At 43.0% G+C, this 26,213-nt stretch overlaps 1 protein-coding gene across 1 annotated transcript in view; it reads right to left on the bottom strand.

Moving 5' to 3' along the window:
- Positions 1 to 304: 304 nt before the first annotated feature.
- The window catches only part of LDAH (lipid droplet associated hydrolase), a 231,525-nt gene continuing 205,616 nt past the window's right edge, over positions 305 to 26,213 (bottom strand). Inside the window, exons 6-7 of the mRNA XM_065400744.1 lie at positions 19,276 to 19,358; positions 305 to 496 (exon numbers count right to left, since the gene is read on the bottom strand). Coding sequence (XP_065256816.1) covers positions 305 to 496; positions 19,276 to 19,358 — 275 coding nt within the window. The remainder of the gene's footprint in view (positions 497 to 19,275; positions 19,359 to 26,213) is intronic.

Genomic DNA, 26,213 nt, shown 5'->3' with positions numbered 1-26,213 from the left:
TTGGGGACAGTGCTATCAGCTGATAATTATTTCATACTCTGTAAAGTCCTGATCTATATTTGATAGAATCCCTGAAATGCCTTGTAGAGCCCTGCTGGTACAGCATGGGGATCCAATATTATTGTGCTGATGGAGTTATACTTTAGACCAGTCAGTGGGACTTTATCCTTCTGTAAGATGTCTCAGTAGAAAATAAGCCATAATCTATAATGCACAGAAAAATTAGGGTCAGACTCTGACAGAGAATTACACATTCACCAAAGGGCAACTTTTTTTTCCTTGTCATTATTCACTGAACGAGTGTTTATAATCTGGTCAGAATGTCTTGTAACCAGTCTGTGATCATCGCCGCCACCTCTCTGCTGGCATCTAGGACAAAAGCATGGCGGATTCCCTTCTCACAGAGCCGAATGTCCCCATCCGGAAAATCCATCTTGATCTCTTCAAAATACTGTTGTGGGCACCAGTTGTCTGCAACTCCATAATAAAAAATCAGCTAGAAATCAAAGCATAGAGAAAACATTCATTTGAAAGGGGAAGGAGGGAGCAATAGTCAAATAAAGGAACAACACAGAATCCTAGAAATTAGGGGAAATGGTATGATCCAGCAGTCCTGCTACTGATCATGATAAAATAACTTCACCTCGCTATGCCTCTGTTTCCCCATCTGCAAAACTAGGGATAATGATACTTTGTGAAGTGTTCTGAGATCAACTGGATGAGTACTCAGTAAGGGCAAAGATTTTCATTATTATTTGAGATTGAAAACCCTGTTAAACCCATTAGATCAACAAGTCCATGCCTCACCAGGGCAGACTGTAAGCTTCTTAACAGTATCTACGTTATTAAGGGAGAGTTTTCCAATGATTCTGTCTAGTAAGAAATGACCAGTTAGGTTGTGACTGGATACACATATTAAATATTCTTTAACACTACCGTATATAAAGAAAAATTAAATCTAAAGGCCAGATCCTCTGCTGGCACAGCTCCATTGAACTCAATTTACACCAGCTCAGGATCTGGCCTGATACAATTTACATATAAACATACCCTCTTCTTTCTCCCATACACCAAGAAAGATGTTGAACCACCAGATAACGTTGTTCCAGTCATCACATTGGTGATGAAAACAAAATGATCCCTGTACAGGTTCTTCATTGTTTAAAAGGAAGTGTAAGAAGGAAAAGTAATTTAAAAAGGCATATTTTTCATCCTACCATTTTATATTTAAATGTACAGTGGGATCATCATAGGACATTGTTCACAAGTCAACAACTATGACATGTTACCAGAGGATAGATGCTTATACATTTGGTAAAGAAAATAAGCTACACTCCGTTAGGAAAATAAAAATGGCAGACCCCATTATTTTATCCTCCTGTCTTCTCTGTGTGCTCTTAACAAAGCTGTGAGAGGAGGGAACTATGGGGATGGGTTCTAAAAAAATACTGGAGCTGATCTAGAAAAGGTAAATTGCCGTGATTCTTTGCTAAAATGCTTCAGCAACTGTCAAGGTGCCGTTATCCAACATCTGCTGCAACTGTCAGGGCAATTGCATACGCAAAGAACTGACCAGAAAAGTTCCCCCAATTATGAGATCTCTAGCAGAAGAAAACAGTTGGTTAGACTTTTTTGGGTCCCATCACTCACTAATGCCGCAACAGTTACACACCAAAAACATCAATGTAATTTAAGTCCTGAGTAGCAAACACCGAGGCCTGTGCTTAATTTTAGTTGCACAAGTTGTCCCTTTACAGGATCAAGCCTTAAAAAGCATTACATTTTTAAAGTGTACAGCCAGAGGCTAAAATGGCAGGGTCTGTTCATCACTTACCTAGCCCAATATGGACAAGAAAAATAGATATATTGGATTCAATCTCACTTAATATGCATGTTAAGCACACCAGACTGTTGTGTAGTAACCAGTTGTGTGTCTGGAGTTAATTCATTTCTAGATTAGGAGTTTCTGCTTACAGAGGTCCAGAAATCAAAGGATCTATCTTACTCTATTTAATTTAGGTATTTAGAGGGTGCCAATCACTGTACTGCATAGGTACTGGCATATCTCTGTGTGGTACATATATACTGACTTGGCAGCCCATCCCAGCTGCCTTGCAGCCCAGGGTTTTGTCTAAAATTAGGGTTACCATATTTAACAAATAAAAAAAGAGGACCCTCCACGGGGCCCTGGCCCCGCCCATTTCCCACCCCCAGCCCCGCCCCAACCCCGCCCCTTCCCCGCCCCAACCCCGCCCTAACTCCGCCCCCTCCTCCCTCCCACTCCCAGCCACGCGAAAAGGGCTGCCCGAGCGCTACCGGCTTAACGGTTTGCCGGGCAGCCCCCAGACCCTGCGCCCCCGGCCGGCGCTTCCCCAGCGCAGCGGAGCCCGGGAGGGGAAGCGCCCAGCCGGGGGCGCAGGGTCTGGAGGCTGCCCGGCAAACCGTGAAGCCGGTAGCGCTCGGGCTTCGGGCAGCCCCCATGCCTCCGGACCCTGCGCCGCCGGAGCCCGGGAGGGGAAGTGCCCGGCCGGCGGCTGGGGTCCGGAGGCAAGGAGGCTGCCTGAAGCCCATAGCGCTTGGGCGGCTCAGCTCTTAAACAGAGCCGAAGAGTCAGGGGAGGAGCAGAGCCGCCGCGGCCGGAGGCTCTGCTCCTCCCCTGACTCTTCGGCTGTTTAAGAGCCGAGCTGCCCGAGCGCTACCGGCTTCGGGCAGCCCCCATGCCTCCGGACCCTGCGCCGCCGGAGCCCGGGAGGGGAGGTGCCCAGCCGGGGGCGCAGGGTCCGGAGGCATGGGGGCTGCCCGAAGCCCGTAGCGCTCGGCTCTTAAACAGAGCCGAAGAGTCAGGGGAGGAGCAGAGCCGCTGCGGCCGGAGGCTCTGCTCCTCCCCTGACTCTTCGGCTCTGTTTAAGAGCCGAGCTGCCCGAGTGCTACCGGCTTCGGGCAGCCCCCTTGCCTCCGGACCCTGCGCCGCCGGAGCCCGGGAGGGGAAGTGCCCGGCCGGCGGCTGGGGTCCAGAGGCAAGGGGGCTGCCTGAAGCCCATACCGCTCGGGCGGCTCAGCTCTTAAACAGAGCCGAAGAGTCAGGGGAGGAGCAGAGCAGCCGCGGGAGGGGAAGTGCCCGGCCGGCATTTTTCCCGGACATGTTCGGCTTTTTGGCAATTCCCCCCGGACGGGGGTTTGATTGCCGAAAAGCCGGACATGTCCGGGAAAAACCGGACATATGGTAACCCTACTAAAATGATAGGAGATTTTGCTTTTAGCTATTATGTGTTGCTGGGTTACATCATCATCAGGTTGGAATTGGACCTGGTAATTGGTGCAAAACATGCTACATGTTGTCTGTCTATTTTATCTACTTATCCCATACCTATTATCATAGTATCTGAGCACTTCACAATCTTTAATGTATTTATCTTCACAACACCCCTGTGAGGTATTATCCCCATTTACAGATGGGGAACCAAGGCTAAGAGATGGTAAATGAGTTGTCCAAGGTCACAAAGGATGTCTCTGGCAGAGCAGGAATCTGAAGCCAGGGCTCCAAAGTCCTAAGTTAATGCTGTAACCAATGGAGTATCTTCCTCTCTACTAGGAAAGTGAAAATGTCTCTTTCTTAGAAATCATTTCACAACCCTTCTGGTATCGTCTCAAATTTTCATAACCGCTTTTTCAAGGGGTTATAGACGGCAAAGTCGTAAGATTTTGAAAATGTGCAAGAATGGGTCAAAAAATGATGCTTTGTGCTAAAATGTCTGAATGCAAGTACGAAAAATATGTTGATTTCTCAATGGGTCACATGTACAGCTTGGTCCAATTACATTAATTACATTTGTTGCATATTTCATTTCTGAGCTTCAGCGCATAACTGAGCAACACAAACAAATCAGGAGACAAACAAGATTGTTTTCAATCACAAAAAAGCTTCAATTGTTTTAATTTTAAACGATTCTGCAACAATTTGAAATAGAAATAAATGCACCTCATTGTATACTGGAGTAGAGGTGGGCAAAGGGCCAACATTTCATTATGGATGGCATTTCACAAAATGTTTCATGTTTGTGTCTCATTTGTTTTCCTCTCATTGAAGTTCACCAACCCAAATTTTGGATACAGTGGAATACTGGCTGTATCAGCCAGTCTTTAATGGACACGTAACTAATACAAGTTATACATCTAAGTGTGCGCGCACAAGTGTTTAACATAAACACAACTAAGCTACTGAACACAGAGTCTCGCAATGGGCAGTGTTATGTAATTTTAATAATAGGTGGGATTACCAGCCATGCCACTTTAGTATAAAAAAATTATATTCATAAATATTCTAATTAGAAATTCCTGAACTTTGTTAGAATCCAAATTTGTTTTCTGATAGTCAGTTCTGCTACCTGAATCCCGGTGTTGAATGGATTGTGCCATACAATCTAAAATGTGGGTCACAATCGTCGGGGGAGATTTTCAAAGGCACACATGGAATTAAGGCACCAACGAAAAGTCAATGGGAGTTCGGTATCTAACTATCATTTATAGCTTTGAAATTCTCCCCGTACAGGGTAAAGCAGTGGAACTCTTCACCTACACACTACATTGCCAAGAAAACTGTAGATGAACTTTGCCATTAATCCCAACTCATTCAGACCTCCACAATTCAAACGTGCCCTCCTTCCTTTTAAGATCAATCGCCTGGCTCTGGCCCACTTCATGGCCCTTTACTCCTTTCCCCAATTCTTTTGCTTATCGAGCCTGCGGCTACTCTGTCCCTCTGTACAATTTGGTGACTGGTTGAGAACAAACGTTCTCCACTGCAGCTAGCACTTTATGGAAAAGACTTTCTTTACCTCCAGGCTGCATACAGTAAAACCTGCCAAGAGCGACACCTCATGGGAGTTAGCAAAAGGGGTGACTTGTAAGAGGTGGTCTCTCTTCAAAGGTTTGCTGTAAAATGGGCACTTTTATGATGTAGAAAAAGACTACTATTATTACCCATGTTTCATGTTTAATTTGAATCGCCTTTTGAATGAACATTACATACAGTATACAATACAGTACTGTACTGTATTTAAAATCTCGTGGTGGGTTTATTAATACAGTAGAACAGCAGAGTATACAAAAGTACACAACATTTCTCAAATTGGGGGTCCAGACCCAAAAGAGGGTTGCAAGGCTATCGTAGGGGGTTTGTGGTATCGCCACCCTTATTTCTGCGCTGCCTTCAGAGCTGGGCGGCTGCAGAGTGGGGGCTGCTGGCTGGGCACCCAGCCCTGCAGGCCACTCCAGTGCCAGCAGAGAAGTAAGGGTGACAATACCATACCATGCCATGCCACCCTTACTTCTGTGCTGCTGCTGGCAGTGGTACTGCCTTCAGAGCTGGGCACCCAGCCAGCAACTGCTGCTCTCTGCTCTGCCTTCAGAGCTGGGTGGCCAGAGAGCAGCAGCTGCTAGCCAAGCACCCAGCTCTGAAGGCAACGCCGCCGCCAGCAGCAGCACAGAAGTAAGGAAGATTGGTTTCTCCTACAGGTTTGTTTTTACGGAAGGGAGTAAGGAAATGTGGTCGCTAGTCACAGATGACAGGTTGTTACTGTTCACAGATTCTTCATAGTTAAATTATAGGGGGAAAACATTCCATAGCCTCTGTAAGTGGTCACTCATGACAGGTGGTCTCTCTTCAGAGGTGGTCACTAAGGCAGGTTTTACTGCATTTAGATTAAGTAGCTCTGTAATTAACGAAACATGAGTAGTTGGAGGCACGTGGACTCTTCATCACGAGTGGGGAATGTTGGCCTTCTGTATGCTATTTGTGTACTTGGGAATCTGTAAAATACATCTTTTCCTCTGGCCCATGTGTGGCTGTAGAGTTGACCGGAGTCAGTACAATCGCTATACCATTATGAGTACACTATTGCCAACCCAAGCATTCAAAAAACATGAGTCAGGCCCCAATATTCACAAGACTGGCTTAAAAAATCATGAGATTTAAGGGAAAAAACAATAAATTTGGGATTCTTATTATTTTCCTTCTGATCTTGGGACATGTAGGATTCACATTTTGTAGCTGACACCAGGAGAACTAGACACTTACTTTGTAAAAAATGAAAGCTAAGACACTCAGGTAATAACCTGATCCAGCACAGTAACTTCTCACTTAACGTTGTAGTTATGTTCCTGAAAAATGTGACTTTAAGCAAAACGATGTTAAGCGAATCCAATTTCCCCATAAGAATTAACGTAAATGAGGGGGTTAGGTTCCAGGGAAATTTTTTTCACCAGACAAAAGACTATATTACATATATATATATATACACACAGTATAAGTTTTAAACAAACAATTTAATACTCGTACACAGTGATGATGATTGTGAAGCTTGGTTGAGGTGGAGGAGTCAGAGGGTGGGATATTTCCCTTACTGCTAAATGATGAACTAGCAATTGGCTGAGCCCTCCAGGGTTAACTCTCTCACTCTCTCTACAAGGCAGCAGGAATGGAGGGAGATATGCGCATTTCCCCTTTAAGTACATTGCCTTGTTAATTAGATCAGCTTGCTGAGACCGCAGCTGCTGCAAGCTCCTCTGTCCTGAGCCCTAGTGTCCCCCCTCCGCTCTATGGAAGATGGGGGTAAGCGGGGTGCAGGAGCAGGGGGGAGTGGGACACCCTGATATTAGCCCCGATTCTTCCTTCCCTCCCCCCCGCACAGCAAGCAGGAGTCTCGGGTAGCAGCTCCAAGGCAGAGGGCAGGAGCAGCACATGGCAGTGGGAGGAGGGACAGCTGCAACTGCTAGCCTGCTGGGTGGCTGCTGCACAGGGAACTTAGGGGAGCGGGGAGCTGATAGGGGGGCTGCCGGTCCACCCTGGTTCCAAGCCCCCACCAGCTAGCTCCAACGGGCTGCTTTTCCTGCAAGCAGTAGACAAAGCAGGCGGCTGCCAAACGACGTTAGAAGAGAGCATTACACAACTTTAAACGAGCATGTTCCCTAATTGATCAGCAACGTAACAACGAAACAACATTAACCGGGATGACTTTAAGTGAGGAGTTACTGTAATTGGGGCTTTAAGAAAAACCCTCAAATATCACAAGACATGATAAAATTGTGAGAGTTGGTAATCCTGTGAGTAAGGTATTTTAGCTTATGTGATCCCTCATGAGAGGCACCTGTTGCTTGTGAATGAACAAAGCTGTCTGGTTTTTCTCAGAATTTCTCTACAGGGACAGAGTTAAGGTTTTAACTGGGTATTTCAAGATTTTAAAGTTTTGGGGTTTAAGTTTAATCTTAACGCTTCATATAGTAGTAACGACAATGTTCTTGTAAGCTGTTTTACTCTTAAGTTACTATAAGTATTTTTAACCTTAACTCCTTAAATGTTGCCTGCATACAGTATTATCAGCTCCTCTGCCAGACCTTGTACAATGATAGCTGCTGCTGTGTAAACACTAGGAGAATCTGAGATTGATATCAACAGGATGTTTACATCTTAAAGAGTTTCTAAGAAAACAGTAAAGATTTCCTGCAGTGGACTCTATTGGCATTTATTTTAGTATGTATGACAGTTCAAAAAAAGTATAAATTATTGAGGGTCGAATTTCCTTATGCCTCTTCTATGACTCTGATAGGTCAATACCGAAAACAAACAAACAAAAATAGTTAAAAATATCGATTGGATTAAACACAGTTTCCTTTATCTTTTTGGAATTTGGTACACAACACAGAGTACACTACTCCTTGGGCAAGCACTACTCCAACTGATGGCACGGAACAAAGGATTGGCCCTGAGTGGATATAAACTGGCGGCGGCACATGTGCCACTGCAATCAAGCTAGTATCAGTATCCTCATTGTAAAATCCTGATGTCAGAAATGCTAACTCTATTATTACTCCCGCATGCATTCACTGGATAAGGCAGCAGCGTTCCTCCCTGAAGGGTCTCTCCAAAGTAACTAGTCAATAGTTGGTTTAAAAGACTTTAGCCCAGGATTAATTTTTGTCTCAGTCAAGATGTATCAAAACTGATTTGTGGAAGTGCCTCCTCCTCCTGCCAAGAGCATAATGTAAATGAGACAGAAATGGATTGGTCTGGGATGCTCTATTCCAGTTTTGGATTTGCCTCAGCAGTGCTTTGGCTTCACCAATCCGTTTCTGGGTGGAATTCAAAGTGTTGGTTTTAACCTATAATACTCTAAACATTTTGGGACCTGGTTCTCTGAGACATCGCCTCTCTCCCCCTGCGATATTGCTGCAGTTGAGATCAACAGGTGTGATGGCAAAGCCTTTGGACCTTGCTGCCTAGCTAGCTTTGTCAGAGCCCAGATTGGTTAACTTTCCAGGCACATTGTAAAGCAATTTTTGTTTGTTTGCTGGGACTTTGCAGATGGGCTGGTTGTCAATCTGCAGCACAGGACATTATTTGTAATAGTTACTTGTCTGGCTTGTGGTAAAGTTGTAAGGGACAGATCTTAATTATTTGTGTGGTTTTAAAAAACAAACATTAAGGAAAGCACTAGATTTTGTGAAACCTAAATAAAAAAAATCAGCTTCTCTGTAAAAACTGAGAGCTGAAAGGCAACTGAAACCCAGCTTTCAATGTGATGAAAGTGCTGAGTTCTGAAAAGTGGGTTCTGTACACGTGGCTATTTAGCACATGATTCTATAGGCCATGTGTTTCCTCTGTATTTGCGATATGTTTCATGCTATGGAATACACTGCATATAGTAGACTCCTTGGTGTTCATGCCTAATCCCCATCAGGGTTTATGGAATGTATATGTCTGGACAACAGGGAAGTTTGTTCGCTCTCTCTTTGCTTCAGTGCAACCTCATGCAAAAATATCTGTTAATAATGCTAAAGGCAGCTATGCATGTGGACCAAAGATTACACAGAGAACTATTTACTTACAGTGCCTGAGACTCAAAGGCTATCGGGTAAAAAATATCCTTTTAATAAAGGATGTATAGGATTTGCCATAAATAAGGGAGACAGCCCTTTACATAATACAGATTATTTTTAAAAGCTTAAATAAAGTGCTTTGCAATATATATTTAGCTGTGTCAGTAACGTGCAATCTCATAAGGAAAGTTTTGTCTAAACTTCAAGTATAAAAAACCGGATTTGAAAACCGCGGTTGAAGTTTTAGCAATATATGATCAGATTCTGCTGCCCTTGCTCACTCCAGACCAGATTCTGATACCCTTACTGACATTCAACAGGACCTTACCTCCCCTAAGTCACTGGGATTGCCATGGAGTAGGGTGCTACTCAACTTGAGTAAGGATATCAAAGTCTGGTCTTTGGCGAGCAGTTCCATTGACTTCAACATGACAATTGAAGGGGAAAGATGAGTGAGAGCCCATTGTGACCCACAGTGACAAAGGCCAGGCCAGGCAGAGCAAAGCTGAAACTGACCTGGTTCTCAGCTCATAACACTGGGCTCTATTTTCTTCATCTATGACTATGGGTACGTCTACACAGCAAGCAGGATCCTGTGGCAGCTAGTCTCAGAGCCTGGGTCTACATACTATGGTGCTAAAAATAGCTGTGTAGTTGTTCGGGCTTGGGCTGCAGCTCAGGATCTGAAGCCTAGGGGCAGGGGTGGGCTCTGGGTCAGGTCCTACAGAAAAAAATAGCCATGAACCACTGCACGTTGGGTGTGACGAAATGGGACAAAAATTGGGAGAATTTCTATAAAAACAGAGTGCAAGAATTTACTAAATGCTTCTCTTGGAAGCCCTAAAAGCAGAGATATTAGTCCTTTTTTAAGAGTGCATTCCCATTGATGGCCACAGGACTGCTCATGTGAATAAAGATAAGTAACAAGTAAGACTTACAAGCCCAGGCCTTAAAACAAGCCCAGGAATATACTTAAAGGAATTAAATATCATTTGGGAACACTATGCGGTAATGTTACTGCTTATCACAGCCTTGTGGAAAATCTGCTATAGCCATTTACCCTTTCTTCTGACTTTTCCTTACACTTGCAAAGATTGTGATGTTCAGTGTTGATTCGTCTTTTACCAATATTGAATTACAGCACATTTCCTTTTTTGTAAAAATCACAATAAACTTCCTCTAGTGCAGTATCTGTGCTTCCAGTTTCTGTTAGGAAAGGGAGTAGGTGTTATTACAGTGAAGGAACTCAGTTCAGCTGGCTCGAGAATAATCAGCTAACAATAATTAACCCCCATAGCTAAGTTAGTCTTGCATCACTAAACCCTACCTTTTTTGTCTGGATTTTGTAATTTAACATAACTCTTGATGGTGCTGCAATACCGAGCCTATTGGAGATTCACTCACTGCCTGGTTTTCATTAACAATGTTCATGCCCCTATTTTAAAAATATCCACCATAATTATATAGGAAAAAGGCAAATCTCCATTTTCTGCATACAAGTCCATTGCCACTGCCATCAAATGTGCATATTTTCCCTCTTTAGAAGTCTGCAAGTGAAATGCCTCAACTAACGACCCAAATAATGTTCCAACCCCCACAAAACACACATCTGACCAATTAGCATTGTTAGACTGGGAACCCTAGTTCTGAAGAGAAACATATTTTGTATTGCTCCCCAACTAGTAAGAATTACACTTAAATCTGGACTGAGGGAGACTGGAATAATTTAGTGTCTCTTCTTCCCTCTCCTTCAGAACACAACATGAAAATATGATCCAGAAATAACTTTTCTATTTCACAGCAGCTGGCACAGTCAGGTGTTAAGGTTGGCTTTTAACTTACGATCACACTGACTACTAAACAGTATAAATTTTTTAAAGCGACAACTTGCCAACTCTATAGCAACTTGGACTATAGTTCCTATTTTTATAAACTTCCAACCTTTATAAATTAAACCCACTTTTACTGTCAATATACTTCCAATTTAACTTAAGGCCAACTCAGATTTTTCCCCTAATTCTCACATTCCCAGAAATTACTAGAAGGAAGAATAAAAAAAGAGAGGCATTTAACCTCACATTTGTTTCTGCTTCTTCTTTGGCTTGCCAGCTGCCTATAACCTCGCCTCAAAATTTCATTTTCTTGGGTACATTTGCCATTTTAGAAATGTGACGACACAGTGGAATCAATAAAACAAAGTTAACACAGGTTTTCAAAGGTTCCTGCATGCAAGGCATTGCATAGGTTGACAGTGTCAAGAAAAACACTTACTAAAGCAGACAAAGGCACCTGCAAACTGTTATCATAGGTTCTGATTCAGCAAGGGAAATAAGCATGTGTGTAACCTGAAGCATGTGAGCAGTCCCACTGAATTCAATGGAACTACATAGCTATAAGTAGGGCCTTACCAAATTCATGGCCATGAAAAACATGTCACAGACCGTGAAATCTGGTCTTTTGTGTGCTTTTACCGTATAAGATACAGATTTCACAGGGGAGACCAGCATTTTGGGGGTCCTGACCCAAGAGGGAGTTGCAGGGGGGTCACTGTATTGCCACCCTCACTTCTGCGCTGCCTTCAGAGCTGAGTGGCTGGAGAGCGGCGGCTGTTGGCCGGGCGCCCAGCTCTGAAGGCAGCACCCCCCCCCAGCAGCAGCACAGAAGTAAGCATGGCAATACTATATCATGCCACCCTTGCTTCTGTGCTGCTGCCTTCAGAGCAGGGTGGCTGGAGAGTGGTGGCTGCTGGCTGAGGGCCCAGCTCTGCAGGCAGCAGTGAAGAAGTAAGGATGGCAATACCATACCGTGCCTTCCTTACTTCTGCGCTACTGCTGGTGGCAGCTCTGCCTTCAGAGGTGGGCTTCCTGCCAACAGAGCCTCTCTCCAGCTGCCCAGCTCTGAAGACAGTGCCACAGCCCGCAGCAGTAAGGGTAGCAATACTTGGGCTTTAAACTAGGTTCGACGGGGACAGGTGAGCAAAGCCCACAGGTAAGTGGGGAACATGGAGACCTGGGAGATGGGTCGGAAACAAGAGGGAGCGTGGGTTATAATGGCAGAGAGAAAGGAGGGTCAGGGCAAAACTGGGAGGCAAGATCAAACCAGTATCTTAGATGCCTATATACAAATGCGATATGGGTAATAAGCAGGAAGAACTGGAAGTGCTAATAAATAAATACAACTATGACATTGTTGATATCAATGAAACATTAGGAAAAAGTTGATATCAATGGACATTAGGAAAAAGTTCCTAACTGTCAGGGTGGTTAAACACTGGAATAAATTGGCTAGGGAGGTTGTGGAATCTCCATCTCTGGAGATATTTAAGAGTAGGTTAGATAAATGTCTATCAGGGATGGTCTAGACAGTATTTGGTCCTGCCATGCGGGCAGGGGACTGGACTCGATGACCTCTCGAGGTCCCTTCCAGTCCTAGAATCTATGAATCTATGAATCTATGAAACTTGGTGGGATAATACACACGATTGGAATATTGCTGTGGATGGGTACAGCTTGCCCAGGAAGGACAGACAGGGGAAAAAGGGAGGAGGTGTTGCCTTATATATTAAAAATGTACACACTTGGACTGAGGTGGAGATGGACATAGGAGACGGAAGTGTTGAGAGTCTCTGGGTTAGGCTAAAAGGGGTAAAAAACAAGGGTGATGTCATGCTAGGAGTCTACTACAGGCCACCTAACCAGGTGGAAGAGGTGGATGAGGCTTTTTTTAAACAACTAACAAAATCATCCAAAGCCCAAGATCTGGTGGTGATGAGGGACTTCAACTATCCAGATATATGTTGGGAAAATAACACAGCGGAGCACAGACTATCCAACAAATTCTTGGACTGCATTGCAGACAACTTTTTATTTCAGAAGGTTGAAAAAGCTACTGGGGGAAGCTGTTCTAGACTTGATTTTAACAAATAGGGAGAAACTCATTGAGAATTTGAAAGTTAGAAGGCAGCTTGGGTGAAAGTGATCATGAAATCATAGAGTTCACAATTCTAAGGAAGGGTAGAAGGGAGTACAGCAAAATAGAGACAATGGATTTCAGGAAGGCGGATTTTTGTAAGCTCTGAGAGCTGATAGGTAAGGTCCCATGGAAATCAAGACTGAGGGGAAAAACAACTGAGTTTTTCAAAGGGACACTACAAAGGGCCCAAAAGCAAGCTATTCCGCTGGTTAGGAAAGATAGAAAATGTGGCAAAAGACCACCTTGGCTTAACCACGAGATCTTGCATGATCTAAAAAATAAAAAGGAGTCATATAAAAAATGGAAACTAGGACAGATTACAAAGGATGAATATAGGCAAACAACACAGGAATGCAGGGGCAAGATTAGAAAGGCAAAGGCACCAAATGAGCTCAAACTAGCTACAGGAATAAAGGGAAACAAGAAGACTTTTTATCAATACATTAGAAGCAAGAGGAAGACCAAAGACAGGGTAGGCCCACTGCTCAGTGAAGAGGGAGAAACAGTAACAGGAAACTTGGAAATGGCAGAGATGCTTAATGACTTCTTTGTTTCGGTCTTCACCAAGAAGTCTGAAGGAATGCCTAACCTAGTGAATGCTAATGGGAAGGGGGTAGGTTTAGCAGATAAAATAAAAAAAAAAACAAGTTAAAAATCACTTAGAAAAGTTAGATGCCTGCAAGTTACCAGGGCCTGATGAAATGCATCATAGAATACTCAAGGAGCTAATAGAGGAGGTATCTGAGCTGCTAGCTATTATCTTTGGAAAATCATGGGAGACGGGAGAGATTCCAGAAGACCGGAAAAGGGCAAATATAGTGCCCATCTATAAAAAGGGAAATAAAAACAACCCAGGAAACTACAGACCAGTTAGTTTAACTTCTGTGCCAGGGAAGATAATGGAGCAAGTAATTAAGGAAATCATCTGCAAACACTTGGAAGGTGGTAAGGTGATAGGGAACAGCCAGCATGGATTTGTAAAGAACAAATCGTGTCAAACCAATCTGATAGCTTTCTTTGATAGGATAACGAGTCTTGTGGATAAGGGAGAAGCTGTGGATGTGGTATACCTAGACTTTAGTAAGGCATTTGATACGGTCTCGCATGATATTCTTATCGATAAACTAGGCAAATACAATTTAGATGGGGCTACTATAAGGTGGGTGCATACCTGGCTGGATAACCGTACTCAGAGAGTTGTTATTAATGGTTCCCAATCCTGCTGGAAAGGCATAACAAGTGGGGTTCCGCAGGGGTCTGTTTTGGGACCGGCTCTGTTCAATATCTTCATTAACGACTTAGATATTGGCATAGAAAGTACGCTTATTAAGTTTGCAGATGATACCAAACTGGGAGGGATTGTAACTGCTTTGGAGGACAGGGTCATAATTCAAAATGATCTGGACAAATTGGAGAAATGGTCTGAGGTAAACAGGATGAAGTTTAACAAAGACAAATGCAAAGTGCTCCACTTAGGAAGGAAAAATCAGTTTCACACATACAGAATGGGAAGAGACTGTCTAGGAAGGAGTACAGCAGAAAGGGATCTAGGGGTTATAGTGGACCACAAGCTAAATATGAGTCAACAGTGTGATGCTGTTGCAAAAAAAGCAAACATGATTCTGGGATGTATTAACAGGTGTGTTGTGAGCAAGACACGAGAAGTCATTCTTCCGCTCTACTCTGCGCTGGTTAGGCCTCAACCGGAGTATTGTGTCCAGTTCTGGACACCGCATTTCAAGAAAGATGTGGAGAAATTGGAGAGGGTCCAGAGAAGAGCAACAAGAATGATTAAAGGTCTTGAGAACATGACCTATGAAGGAAGGCTGAAAGAATTGGGTTTGTTTAGTTTGGAAAAGAGAAGACTAAGAGGGGACATAATAGCAGTTTTCAGGTATCTAAAAGGGTGTCATAAGGAGGAGGGAGAAAACTTGTTCACCTTAGCCTCTAAGGATAGAACAAGAAGCAATGGGCTTAAACTGCAGCAAGGGAGGTTTAAGTTGGACATTAGGAAAAAGTTCCTAGCTGCCAGGGTGGTTAAACACTGGAATAAATTGCCTAGGGAGGTTGTGGAATCTCCATCTCTGGAGATATTTAAGAGTAGGTTAGATAAATGTCTATCAGGGATGGTCTAGACAGTATTTGGTCCTGCCATGAGGGCAGGGGACTGGACTCAATGACCTCTCAAGGTCCCTTCCAGTCCTAGAATTTATGAATCTATGAAAAACTCCCCCTACAATAATCTTGTGACCCCTTTTTTGGTCAGGACCCCTACAATTACAACACTGTGAAATTTCAGATTTAAATAGCTGAAGTCATGAAATGTACGATTTAAAAAATCCTAGAACCGTGAAACTGACCAAAATGGACCGTGAATTTGGTAGGGCTCTATCTATAAGCACTGTGGCTCTGACCCAGCAAAGCACATAATGCACATCGATAGTCTCATTGAAGTCAATGGGTCTTCTCGTGCTTAAAGTTAAGCATGTGTTTAAGGTAAAATTTCCAAAAGTACCTAAAGTACAATCTTGCAAATAACTACTTAACTTTATTACCATGAGCAGTCCCATTGTAACCTGCAAAGCTTTACTTACATGGGGTGTGATCCAAAGCACACTGAAATGAGTGGGAGCCTCCAGTGGCTTTAATGACCTTTGGATCAAGCATATGATTAGTTCTATTTAAGTCAAGTCAATGAGACTACCTGCAAGGATCAGGCCTTCGGGTTCTTCTTTAAGAATCTCTCTAAGGGAGACAGGACAATTGTCCTTCCCCACAAAGGCCGAGTTAAATAAAATAAAATCATACAAGCCCAGTGCTGCATGATGAGAGTGTCATGGCAACGTTTTTTGATCAGAACTGGAGCATACTCTTCTGAAGGATTCGTTGAGATTGCATCTTGTACTTTCTCTATCTGCATCCACGCCAAACCTCTCTGGGCAGCTTAAGGGAATAATTGTGTTGAAAGGAATGATAGACAACATTGCTGCAGCACTGCTGACTGTGAGTGGAGATTTTTGGTTACCTATCCCCAACTAGCAGTATTTTATTTCCAGCGCGCAAAATATTAAAATGCATTTAGAAGCGTGCAGTAGAAAAGTGACACATAAAATCAAAATCTAACCTTAACCGACTGACAGAAAAGAGACATGGTTGGATTCTATGATCTGCCACGTTCACCTTGCCCTGCTTACATTGCATGGCACACAGTGGGCTACGGTAGCTGGAGATTTACACTGGAGAATTCCCCCCTGTAGAGAGGGAATCTCTGCCAGTGTCAAGTGCTGGAAACCACTCTTGCAGGTCCAGGGAGGGAGAGTGTGAAAAGCATGGGGAAGGGAGGCGGCGTGGCTGAGTGAGTCTTTGCTACTCCTGATTCTCCATTGGGGTAAGGTCCCTCAGTAGAGTAAGTCAAAGTTGCCCCTATCTGGCCTTAACTTATACCAGAGCCAAGCAGCTGAAGATCAGGGAGTCACTATTGTCTCCCTGACCCCTCTGCACTGTGCCTGGGCTGTTTCAGGTGGAGCGGAAAATCAAGCCCACAGAATCTGATTCTATATAAGAAGTTTCCAGGATTGGCACTCTGAAGCCTCCTGTGTCTGTTGAGTCAGTGTGAAGCACTGGAGACAGCTATAAAGAAGGCTGAGAGCTCTTTTTATTCAGAATATCACCAGGTTCAATTATCACTGGATTTTGCAGTCTGTCACTATCCAGTTAAGTTCTCTGCCATTCTGACTTTACAAATTACACCTGAGTGCAGAGGTGCTGGAACTAGGGGGTGGCCACACCCCCTGGCTTGAAGTAGTAATAACAACCCACATACATGGTTTCTGCCTTCAGCACCCCCCACTATGAAAATTGTTCCAGCACCACTGCCAGCAGGGCATGTATCTATGCCATGCAAAGAGTTTGAGATGATTGTGATGTCAGAGGAAACTCAACATGAGAACATAAGAACATAAGAATGGCCATACTGGGTCAGACCAAAGGTCCATTCAGCCCAGTATTCTGTCTTCTGACAGTGGCTAATGCCAGGTGCCCCAGAGGGAGTGATCCTAACAGGTAATGATCAAGTGATCTCTCTCCTGCCATCCATCTCCACCCTCTGACAACAGAGGCTAGGGACACCATTCCTTACCCATCCTGGCTAATAGCCATTAATGGACTTAACCTCCATGAATTTATCTAGTTCTCTTTTAAACCATGTTATAGTCCTAGCCTTCACAACCACCTCAGGCAAGGAGTTCCACAGGTTGACTGTGTGCTGTGTGAAGAAGAACTTCCTTTTATTTGTTTTAAACCTGTTGCCCATTAATTTCATTATGGGAACAAGTAAATAACTTTTCCTTATTCACTTTCTCCACACCACTCATGATTTTATATACCTCTATCATATCCCCCCCCTAGTCTCCACTTTTCCAAGCTGAAAAGTCCTAGCCTCTTTAATCTCTCCTCATATGGGACCCATTCCAACCCCCTAATCATTTTAGTTGCCCTTCTCTGAACCTTTTCTAATGCCAGTATATCTTTTTTGAGATGAGGAGACCACATCTGTACGCAGTATTCAAGATGTGGGCGTACCATGGATTTATATAAGGGCAATAAGATATTCTCCATCTTATTCTCTATCCCTTTTGTAATGATTCCTAACATCCTGTTTGCTTTTTTGACTGCCACTGCACACTGTGTGGACGTCTTGAGAACTATCCACGATGACTCCAAGATCTCTTTCCTGATTAGTTGTAGCTAAATTAGCCCCCATCATATTGTATGTATAGTTGGGGTTATTTTTTCCAATGTGCATTACTTCACATTTATCCACGTTAAATTTCATTTGCCATTTTGTTGCCCAATCACTTAATTTTGTGAGATCTTTTTGAAGTTATTCACAGTCTGCTTTGGTCTTAACTATCTTGAGCAGTTTAGTATTGTCTGAAAACTTTGCCACCTCTCTGTTTACTCATTTCTCCAGATCGTTTATGAATAAGTTGAATAGGATTGGTCCTAGGACTGACCCTTGGGGAACACCACTAGTTACCCCTCTCCATTCTGAAAATTTACCATTTATTCCTACCCTTTGTTCCCTGTCTTTTAACCAGTCCTCAATCCATGAAAGGATCTTCCCTCTTATCCCATAACAACTTAATTTACGTAAGAGTCTTTGGTGAGGGAACTTGTCAAAGGCTTTCTGGAAATCTAAGTACACTATGTCCACTGGATCCCCCTTGTCCACATGTTTGTTGACCCCTTCAAAGAACTCTAATAGATTAGTGAGACATGATTTCCCTTTACAGAAACCATGTTGACTTTTGCCCAACAATTTATGTTCTTCTATGTGTCTGACAATTGTATTCTTTACTATTGTTTCAACTAATTTGCCTGGTACTGACGTTAGACTTACCGGTCTGTAATTGCCGGGATCACCTCTAGAGCCCTTTTAAAATATTGGCATTACATTAGCTATCTTCCAGTCATTAGGTACAGAAGCTGATTTAAAGGACAGGTTACAAACCATAGTTAATAGTTCCGCAATTTCACATTTGAGTTCTTTCAGAACTCTTGGGTGAATGCCAACCAATCACCACACTTACTCTACAGCTTATTTGCATGGAACTAATTCATTGTTTCTGTGAGGGAGACTGCTCAGATGGTGGACTACTTGGCTTAACTGCCCGCACCCAACTCCAACTCACACAAGTAAACATAAACCCTCCAGCACAATCCCTCAGACACAAATCAACACAACCACCTATACCCATAAACACCACCACAACCAGTACACACAATAACCCAAATACGTAGCTCCTCACCACACACCCCTCGCTTTGTCACCCACACAAATCTACACAATTCTCCCAGCACAATGCAACTGACACACAAATCAACATAATTACTAACACAACAACCCCAAACATCACTCTGAAGCCTAGAATGTCTCTTGAGTTACTGTGAAGTGACAAATACAGCTACAAGTATGTTTGAGAGCTCTTTTTGTTTAGCATATCATCAGGTTCAATCATCACTGGGATTTGTGGTCTGTTACTGTCCAATTTTTAAGTTCTCAGACATTTTCAGCTTTTTTACACACAACTTTACGAATTACACCTATGCAATAGCATGGGTTTTCAGTTACTAGTCTAATAATAATCATTGATCTTAAGTAGAAAATATCATGGACCAGATTCTGCTCTCAGTTACAGTGGTGTAAAGCCAGAGTAATTAGAGTCAACAGGTCTGAGTCTTCTTTTACATTGGTGTACATCAGAAGTAACCCCTCTGAAGTCAATGGAGTTACACTGGTGTAAAAGTGGTCTGAAATCAAAATCAGGCCCAGTGGAATTCCTCTGGATTTACATTGGTGTAACTGAATGCAGAAGTTGTCCCCAAGTGATTAGGCATCTCACAAAACTCTGAAGATTAAACGGTTACCTTCTTTAAATTTTGTTTTATAGTTGTACTGTCTCGCTCCACAACCTTCATCATTTCTTGACTTGCCATATACAGGACATTCGCTGCAGAAAAAGAAATGCACAGTAATGCAATTAGAAAGCAAATCTCTTACACTTACAGCAAGCTATGGGCCCAATCCTGCAAACAAATGCTACCGGCTGTGCACTTATTATCCTGCAAAATCCACGGAAAGCAACACAGCTGATAGAAAGCGTTCGCAGGACTGGGCCCTAAAATATCAAGCAACATATCAGATAATTTTCAGTGAAATTCACTTTTCACTATTCATATGACACAGCCACTTTGCTATCGACTTTCTGAGAGGGCTACCTGACCCAAAGTATTAGTGAAGAAAAAGGTGCAATGTATTAATTATTATTATATTCTTCGGTGTGATCTTTAGTATGCTCTTTTGGAATAATCAGAATGGACGGAATTCTCAGCACTCAGACAGCATTTTTTCATTTTCAAAGCACTCTGCAAATATATACAGTAATTTATTTTCTCAATACTCCTGTAAGTTAGGTAATTCTGAGTTAATGTTAATTATTATTATTATTATTATTATTCTATGGATTGTGGTAGTGCCTAGAGGTTCCAATCACAACCCAGGACCCCTTTGTGCTAGGTACTGCACTAGCACAGACTCTAAGCTATCTGGCTGTCAGAAGCAATCCTCACCTGAGGAGGGAATGGTCAGGTATCCATGACGGCTAATACTACGCTGGCTGCTGGTTTTTCAGGAGAGACTTTCTAAAAACAGGGTCCTGTCTGCTTACTTTGGACATAAAAGACCCCACGAGGCCCTCTGTGGATGGCGTACCTGGCCATGGCCCCTCCTCCCAACCATGTCTTCTTGGCAGCCATCCCCAGGGTGGCTGGTTGCTAGTAGTGCTTTGTGTATAGTCTGATTTGGCTCCAGTTGAAGTCCATGGGAGTTTTGCCACTAATTTGCAAGAGCACCAGAAGCCAGCCTGTTGGGATTGGGATGAATGGGGCTATATACATTAAAAATATTACTGACCACCAACGTGGAACTTGACAATCTTGCTAGGGATACCGCATGCAATTTCCTGTTCTCAGCTCAGCCCAACAGCGACAGCAAAACTGAGTTAGGGCAAGGACAGACATCTAAAAGGTCTTCTGCCTGCAGCCGATTTAGAGTCTCCTGTCTCCCCTCTTCCCACCTTAGCCAATCCACTCTCCCGTCTCTGCTTCAGGAGGTGACAGATTGCTCACTGATGGGTTCTGTTGAGACATACTCGGTTGCTGTTGCGGTATTTGCCCACAAAGAGGGGTTTTCCTCTTCAGGGAGCGCAGAAGCAACCACTTGCACAACAAAAAGAAAAGAGTCCGGGGCTGCCCAATTCCCACCGAAATTCAGTGGGAGTTAAGAACCAAACTCCCTTAGGCTCCTGCAAAAATCCGAGCCTTGGGCTACAATTTTCATGTGCGACTGATGATTTTGGGTGCACAAAATGAGACACCTTTAGGGTTACCATATTTCAGGTTCCCAAAAAGAGGACACTGCTGGGGTAGGGGGTGCTGGTGGGGGAGCTGGAGGGATGTGTGTGTATATTGAGAGGGATATTTGGGGGTACTGGAGGGGTGTGTGTACTGGGACGGGGCTTGGGGGTGCTGGAGGAGTGTGTGTACTGGGAGGGAGTATTTGGGGGGCCGCTGCAGGGGTGTGTGAGTACTGGGAAGGGTACCGTGGTGGTACTGGAGCAGGTACCTGAGGCCTCACTCTTGAGGTGGGGGGCAGTGTCACTTCCTGTCACAGTGGTAAAGTGGCTGGCGCAGGCCCGGGACGCAGTGCCAGCCATCAGTCAAAGCCTCCCTGCCTCTCCCCATCCCCAGGGCTGGGAGCCAGGGCCTGAGTGGGCAGGATCTGTGGCTGCAAGGAAGGAACCAATGAGCTACGACTGCAGGAAAGGGACCAGTAGGGACACAGAGACAGCTCTTTCTGAGCTGCAACATCTGCTTGCAAAAATTCTGGACATTGCCTCTTATTTGAAAGGTCCCCCCGGTCAGAGGATCAAAATAGATATTGTATCCGGGAAAACCAGGACGTGTGGTAACCTTAGACACGTGGAGCATGACTTTCAGAAGTGCTGAGCACCTGCAGATTCGGCTGGCTGCCAGTGGAGTAGTGGCAGCTCAGCATCTCTGAAAATCAGACCGAAGGCATCTCAGATCAGAGGCCATTTTCGAAAACATGGGCTTTAAAGTGCACGGAAAAATAGGAAATGTAGTAGAATCAATATGGGTACAAACCCCGAGCTGTGAGAATGTCTATATAGCAGTAGGGCTACACTACTGGCCTCTGGATCAAGAAAAAGAAAGTGAGTGCACAGCGGTGAAGGATTACAAAGAGGCAGCAAAATCTAGCAAAATAGTAATAAAGGTGGAATTCAATTACCCACATAAACGGGTTAAACAGCACAACAATTGTTTTTAGAGAAACAATTTCTTGACACTTTAACACTAGACACTTTGAGTGACTGCTTGGAATAGCCAGTTCTAGAGCACACAAGAGGAGAGGTTATTCTTGATATCTTAGGAAACACATAGAAGGTAATCAAGAAGTGACAATGGCTGTGCCACTAAGTAACAGTGACCACAACATAACTAGCTCAAGATGTAAAAACAAAGAACAAGAGGAAGGAAACCTGCAATAGACTTGGGGAGCCTGTGGGATCATCAGGGCTAAAGGGAACAAATAAGGAAGATAAGGACATTGCTGAGAAGCCAAATGATTTCTTTGCCTGGTCTTTATCAATTAGAATGTTGGGGAGATTCTTACTTCAGACCTGCTCTTTTCTCGTAATAAGGATGAGATGCGCTAACAGTCTGAGGTGCCAGAAAAATTACTGCTGGAGCGAACTGATCATTTAGAAAGTATAAGTCATCAGGCCCAGATGGTGTATCCAAGAGTTCTGAAGAAGCTTAAATGAGAAGTGGCTGAACTGCTAACAAAAAAATTGCAATCTCATTAAACATAGCCACTGTTCCAGAGATTTAGAGAGCAGCAAGTGTTGTATCTATATTTTAAAAAGACCCTGGAGTGAACCAGGGAATTATCGACTGGTAAGCCTTACATCTGCAGCTGGTAAATTGATTGAAATGATAACTGAAAACTGAACAAGAAAACACCTGGAAGGTGTCTAACTAACGTGGAGTCTGAAAAGGAAAATCATGTTTCACTAATCTCTTATAATTCTTGAATGTGTCAATGAAGTAGTGGATAAAGGAGAACCAGTTGACATAATTTATTTAGACTTCCAAAAGGCCTTTGACAAAGTTCCACAGAAAAGGCTAATAAAGAAGATAAGTAGTAACAGCATGAGAGGCAAAGTGTTGCCTGGATCAAAAACTGGCAACGAGACAGAAAACAAAGGGTAAGATTAAATGGCAAAAGGTTAACAGCAGTTGCTTCAAGGTTCCATACTAGGTCCTGTGTTGTTTAATAAATTTATTGATGACCTGGAAAGGGGACTGAGTAGTGAGGTAGCAACATTTGCAGATGACATTTAGGTTAGTCAGGATCAGACAAGACTGTGAGGAACTTCAGACAGACCTAAACAAATTAGGTGAAAGGGCAGCGCAATGGCAAATTAAATTCAGTGTCAATAAATACACAGTAATCCATGTGGGGAGGAAAATTTTTAACTATTTGGACCTCTTACAGGGGTCTAACTGAACAGTATCGGCTCAAAGAAGGGACCTGGATGTCACTGTAGACAATTCAACGAAAACCTCTGCTCAGTGTGCAGCTGCAGTTAAAAAAGAAAACAAGATGTTAGGTTGCACAAGGAATGGGATGGTGAATAATACAGAGAATACTGAAATGTAAATCAATGGTGCAGCCTCATCTGGAATACTGTGTGCAGTATTGGTCACCCCATCTGATATAAGGTATTACAGAACTAGGTGGATTCAGAGAAAGGTGGCAAGAATAATCTAAGGCATAAAAAAAAATCATACAAAGAGAGACTGAAAAGACTGGGATTGTTCACTTAAATAAGGCGATGAATGAGAGAGGACATGATACCGATATATGAAATATGGTATAGAGAAGGTAGATTGGGAACGTCTGTTCTCGCTGTCTCATAACACAAGAACAAGAGGGCTGTCAGTGCAATTAAAAGGTGGAAAATTAAAAAAAAATACTTTTCCCACACACAGTGTGATTAAACTTTGGAACTCAGTGCCACAGGAAGTTGTTGAGGCGAAGAATTTAACAAGATTCAAAATGGGATTGCACATTTATATGGAAAACATATAACCATTTTTTTTGGTGCAAGGGATGTTAAACCTCATGCATAAGGGCTTAAGCCCGTCTCTAACTATTAGAAATGTGGAAGAGACCTAATGTAGAGGGCAGGTCACCCCAAATCTGCAGACTGAGGGGTTCTTACACCTTAATCTGAAACACCTGGCACTGGCCAATGTCGGAGACAGAACAGTGGACAAGATGGGCCTCAGATCTGATCTAGTCTGGCAATTCCTAAATTCTTAAACACAATGCTTTTGGAGTACATCGTGAAATTTACTCCTCTTCCTAATTATTATTTTATCAGGGCTAGTGGTGATATTTTAAAAAGAAACTTCTCCAGATATTTATATAAAAATCTAACCTGAAAATAACTCAAATGCTCAACCAAAAAGGAAAGGGTACAGAAAACATCAGTGTACTGGGTGAATGACGAATATTCACCATTTATTTAAAAACACCCCTCCCCCCCCATCCCTATCCCAACCCACCCCTCTCTACAAGGGGCCAACCAAGTGAAAATGCCTAGGGCTTGGACTTTCAAAGATACTGAGTAGCCACAAGTTGATTGATTTCAATTGGAACTGTAGGTGCTCAGCACTTGTGAAAATCAGCCCCTTAACTTCTTGTGATAGTAAAAACTGGTAACACCTTCCTACTGCTATTTCTTCGGTGACCAATATAATAACGGAATACAAAGGGTTTTTTTATATTTTTATAATTAATATTCTATTTAGTAGTTTAAATGCAATAGGACAGGTATAAATATATACTGCAGCAATAAAATACATGCACAGCACAGATGTACAACAGATATGGACATCTTTCATAACAGCTTACTACCCTGGAACAATCTAAGGCCTGAACCTGAAAAGACTTATGCATGCAAGTAGTCCCATTGAAGTGAACTGGTTCACACGTGGACATAAAATTAAGATGTGCTTAAACAAAGAATAGCATCAAAGCCTTAAAGAATGTTGTGAGCTAGATCATACTTACATTAACTGGTTAAATCAAATGGAAAATCCCAACATTTTAAAATAATGTACCGTCAATACTGCACTCTGTTTATTTATTAAATACGTATATTGTGAAGTGGCTACTGAATGAATAAAATTGGGTGTACAGATATATTGTTTAATGGCAGGATCAGTGGTTTTCTCTCCCCTTTGCTGTTGCAATATGACAAATTGGACTCCTTCACAGTGATATTTTTCTCAAAAACAAAGTCATAAAGTTCAGGGAGAAATCCTTCTCTGCCACCGCTTCCTAGTTCCATACTCTGCTAACCTTGACATGTTGTCCTGTTTCCTTACTAGGAGAACACTGAGCTTTGTTTTCAAAGAAAATTATTCAGAAGTATCCACTAAATTTTGTGCCCAACTTTAGGTCTGATTTTCAACAGGTTCTGAGAACATCCAGCTCTAACCAAAGTCTATGGGAGTGGAGTGCTTGGCCCTTCTGAAAATCTGACTGCGAGTTGGACACCCAGAATCTGAGGCACACAAAATTAACGAACACATCTGAAATCTTCTGTCAAATTGGTCAGTGGGAGGCTCCCCGCTGAGGTCACATGCTAGGTGCTTGTCACCCATTTCTGCAGTTAGGATGGTGTGAGACAAGAGCCAAATGGCTTATTTTGTCTGAAAATTTCTATGAAACTGCCTAGAATCATTATTAGAGTCCTGTAACCTGGAACAATACTTATTGTTTGCAGGGCCATTTAGGCAAACTAGGCGGTTGCCTAGGGCGCCAAGATTTCCTACGCCCCCTCCCCGAGCGTGCGGTCGCTGCTCCACTTCTCCCGCCTCCCAGGCTCGCAGCGCCAATCAGCTGGTGGAAGTTTCGCCTAGGGCGCCAAACTTCCTTGCACCGACCCTGATTGTTTGTTCCGATTTCTGGTATGATGTAAACAAGCACAGTGTAGTGTACCTCTTTTGTTCAAAGCAGGGCCCATATCATGTGGACATATGCACATGCTTAACTTTATGCACTGTGAGTAACTGCATAGAAATCAATGGGATTACTCACAGTGTGCAAAGTTAAGCATGCGCATAAGTCTTTGCAGGATCGGAGCCTGGGTAATCACCTGAACTATGCCACTAATTTAGGATTGTGTCCAAGTTACATCGGGGTTGTGACCTTTGCACCCAAGTTGCAATGTGAAACACTGAGCGAGCAGTGCCACTCAGAAATAAATTGCATGTCTGAGTTCAGGTTAATTTGGTTTATTAAAGGCAAACTAAAGTTAAAAAACAACATTTTTTTTTAAAATCCTTACATCTTTTAGTAATGTGAAAGATAATAATTATCTTTTAGATAAAGAGTTGGATGAGGAATCAAGAGGTCTGGATTATCTCCCCATCTCTGCCACAGAATTCCTCTGTGGCTTTGGAGCAGTCACAAAAACCTTGTGCCGCAGTTTCCCCATTTGATAATAATATAGGGTTGCCTGATGGGGGTGGTGTGAGAATTAATTAGTTAATGTTTGTAAAAAGCCTTGAAATAGTTGGAAGGAAAGCATTATATAAACACAGATTACCATCAATTAGGATTTATAAAAGATAGTTTAAAAAACAGTAACAAAGTTTGTGAACTTGATCACGTCCCTTTAAAAATTTCCACTACGGCCTCACATACT

Source organism: Emys orbicularis, chromosome 3, assembly GCF_028017835.1.
Source record: "Emys orbicularis isolate rEmyOrb1 chromosome 3, rEmyOrb1.hap1, whole genome shotgun sequence".
In the NCBI taxonomy this organism is placed as follows: domain Eukaryota; kingdom Metazoa; phylum Chordata; order Testudines; family Emydidae; genus Emys; species Emys orbicularis.
The sequence above is the reverse complement of the archived record's forward strand: the minus strand, read 5'-3'. Positions and strand labels throughout refer to the sequence as shown.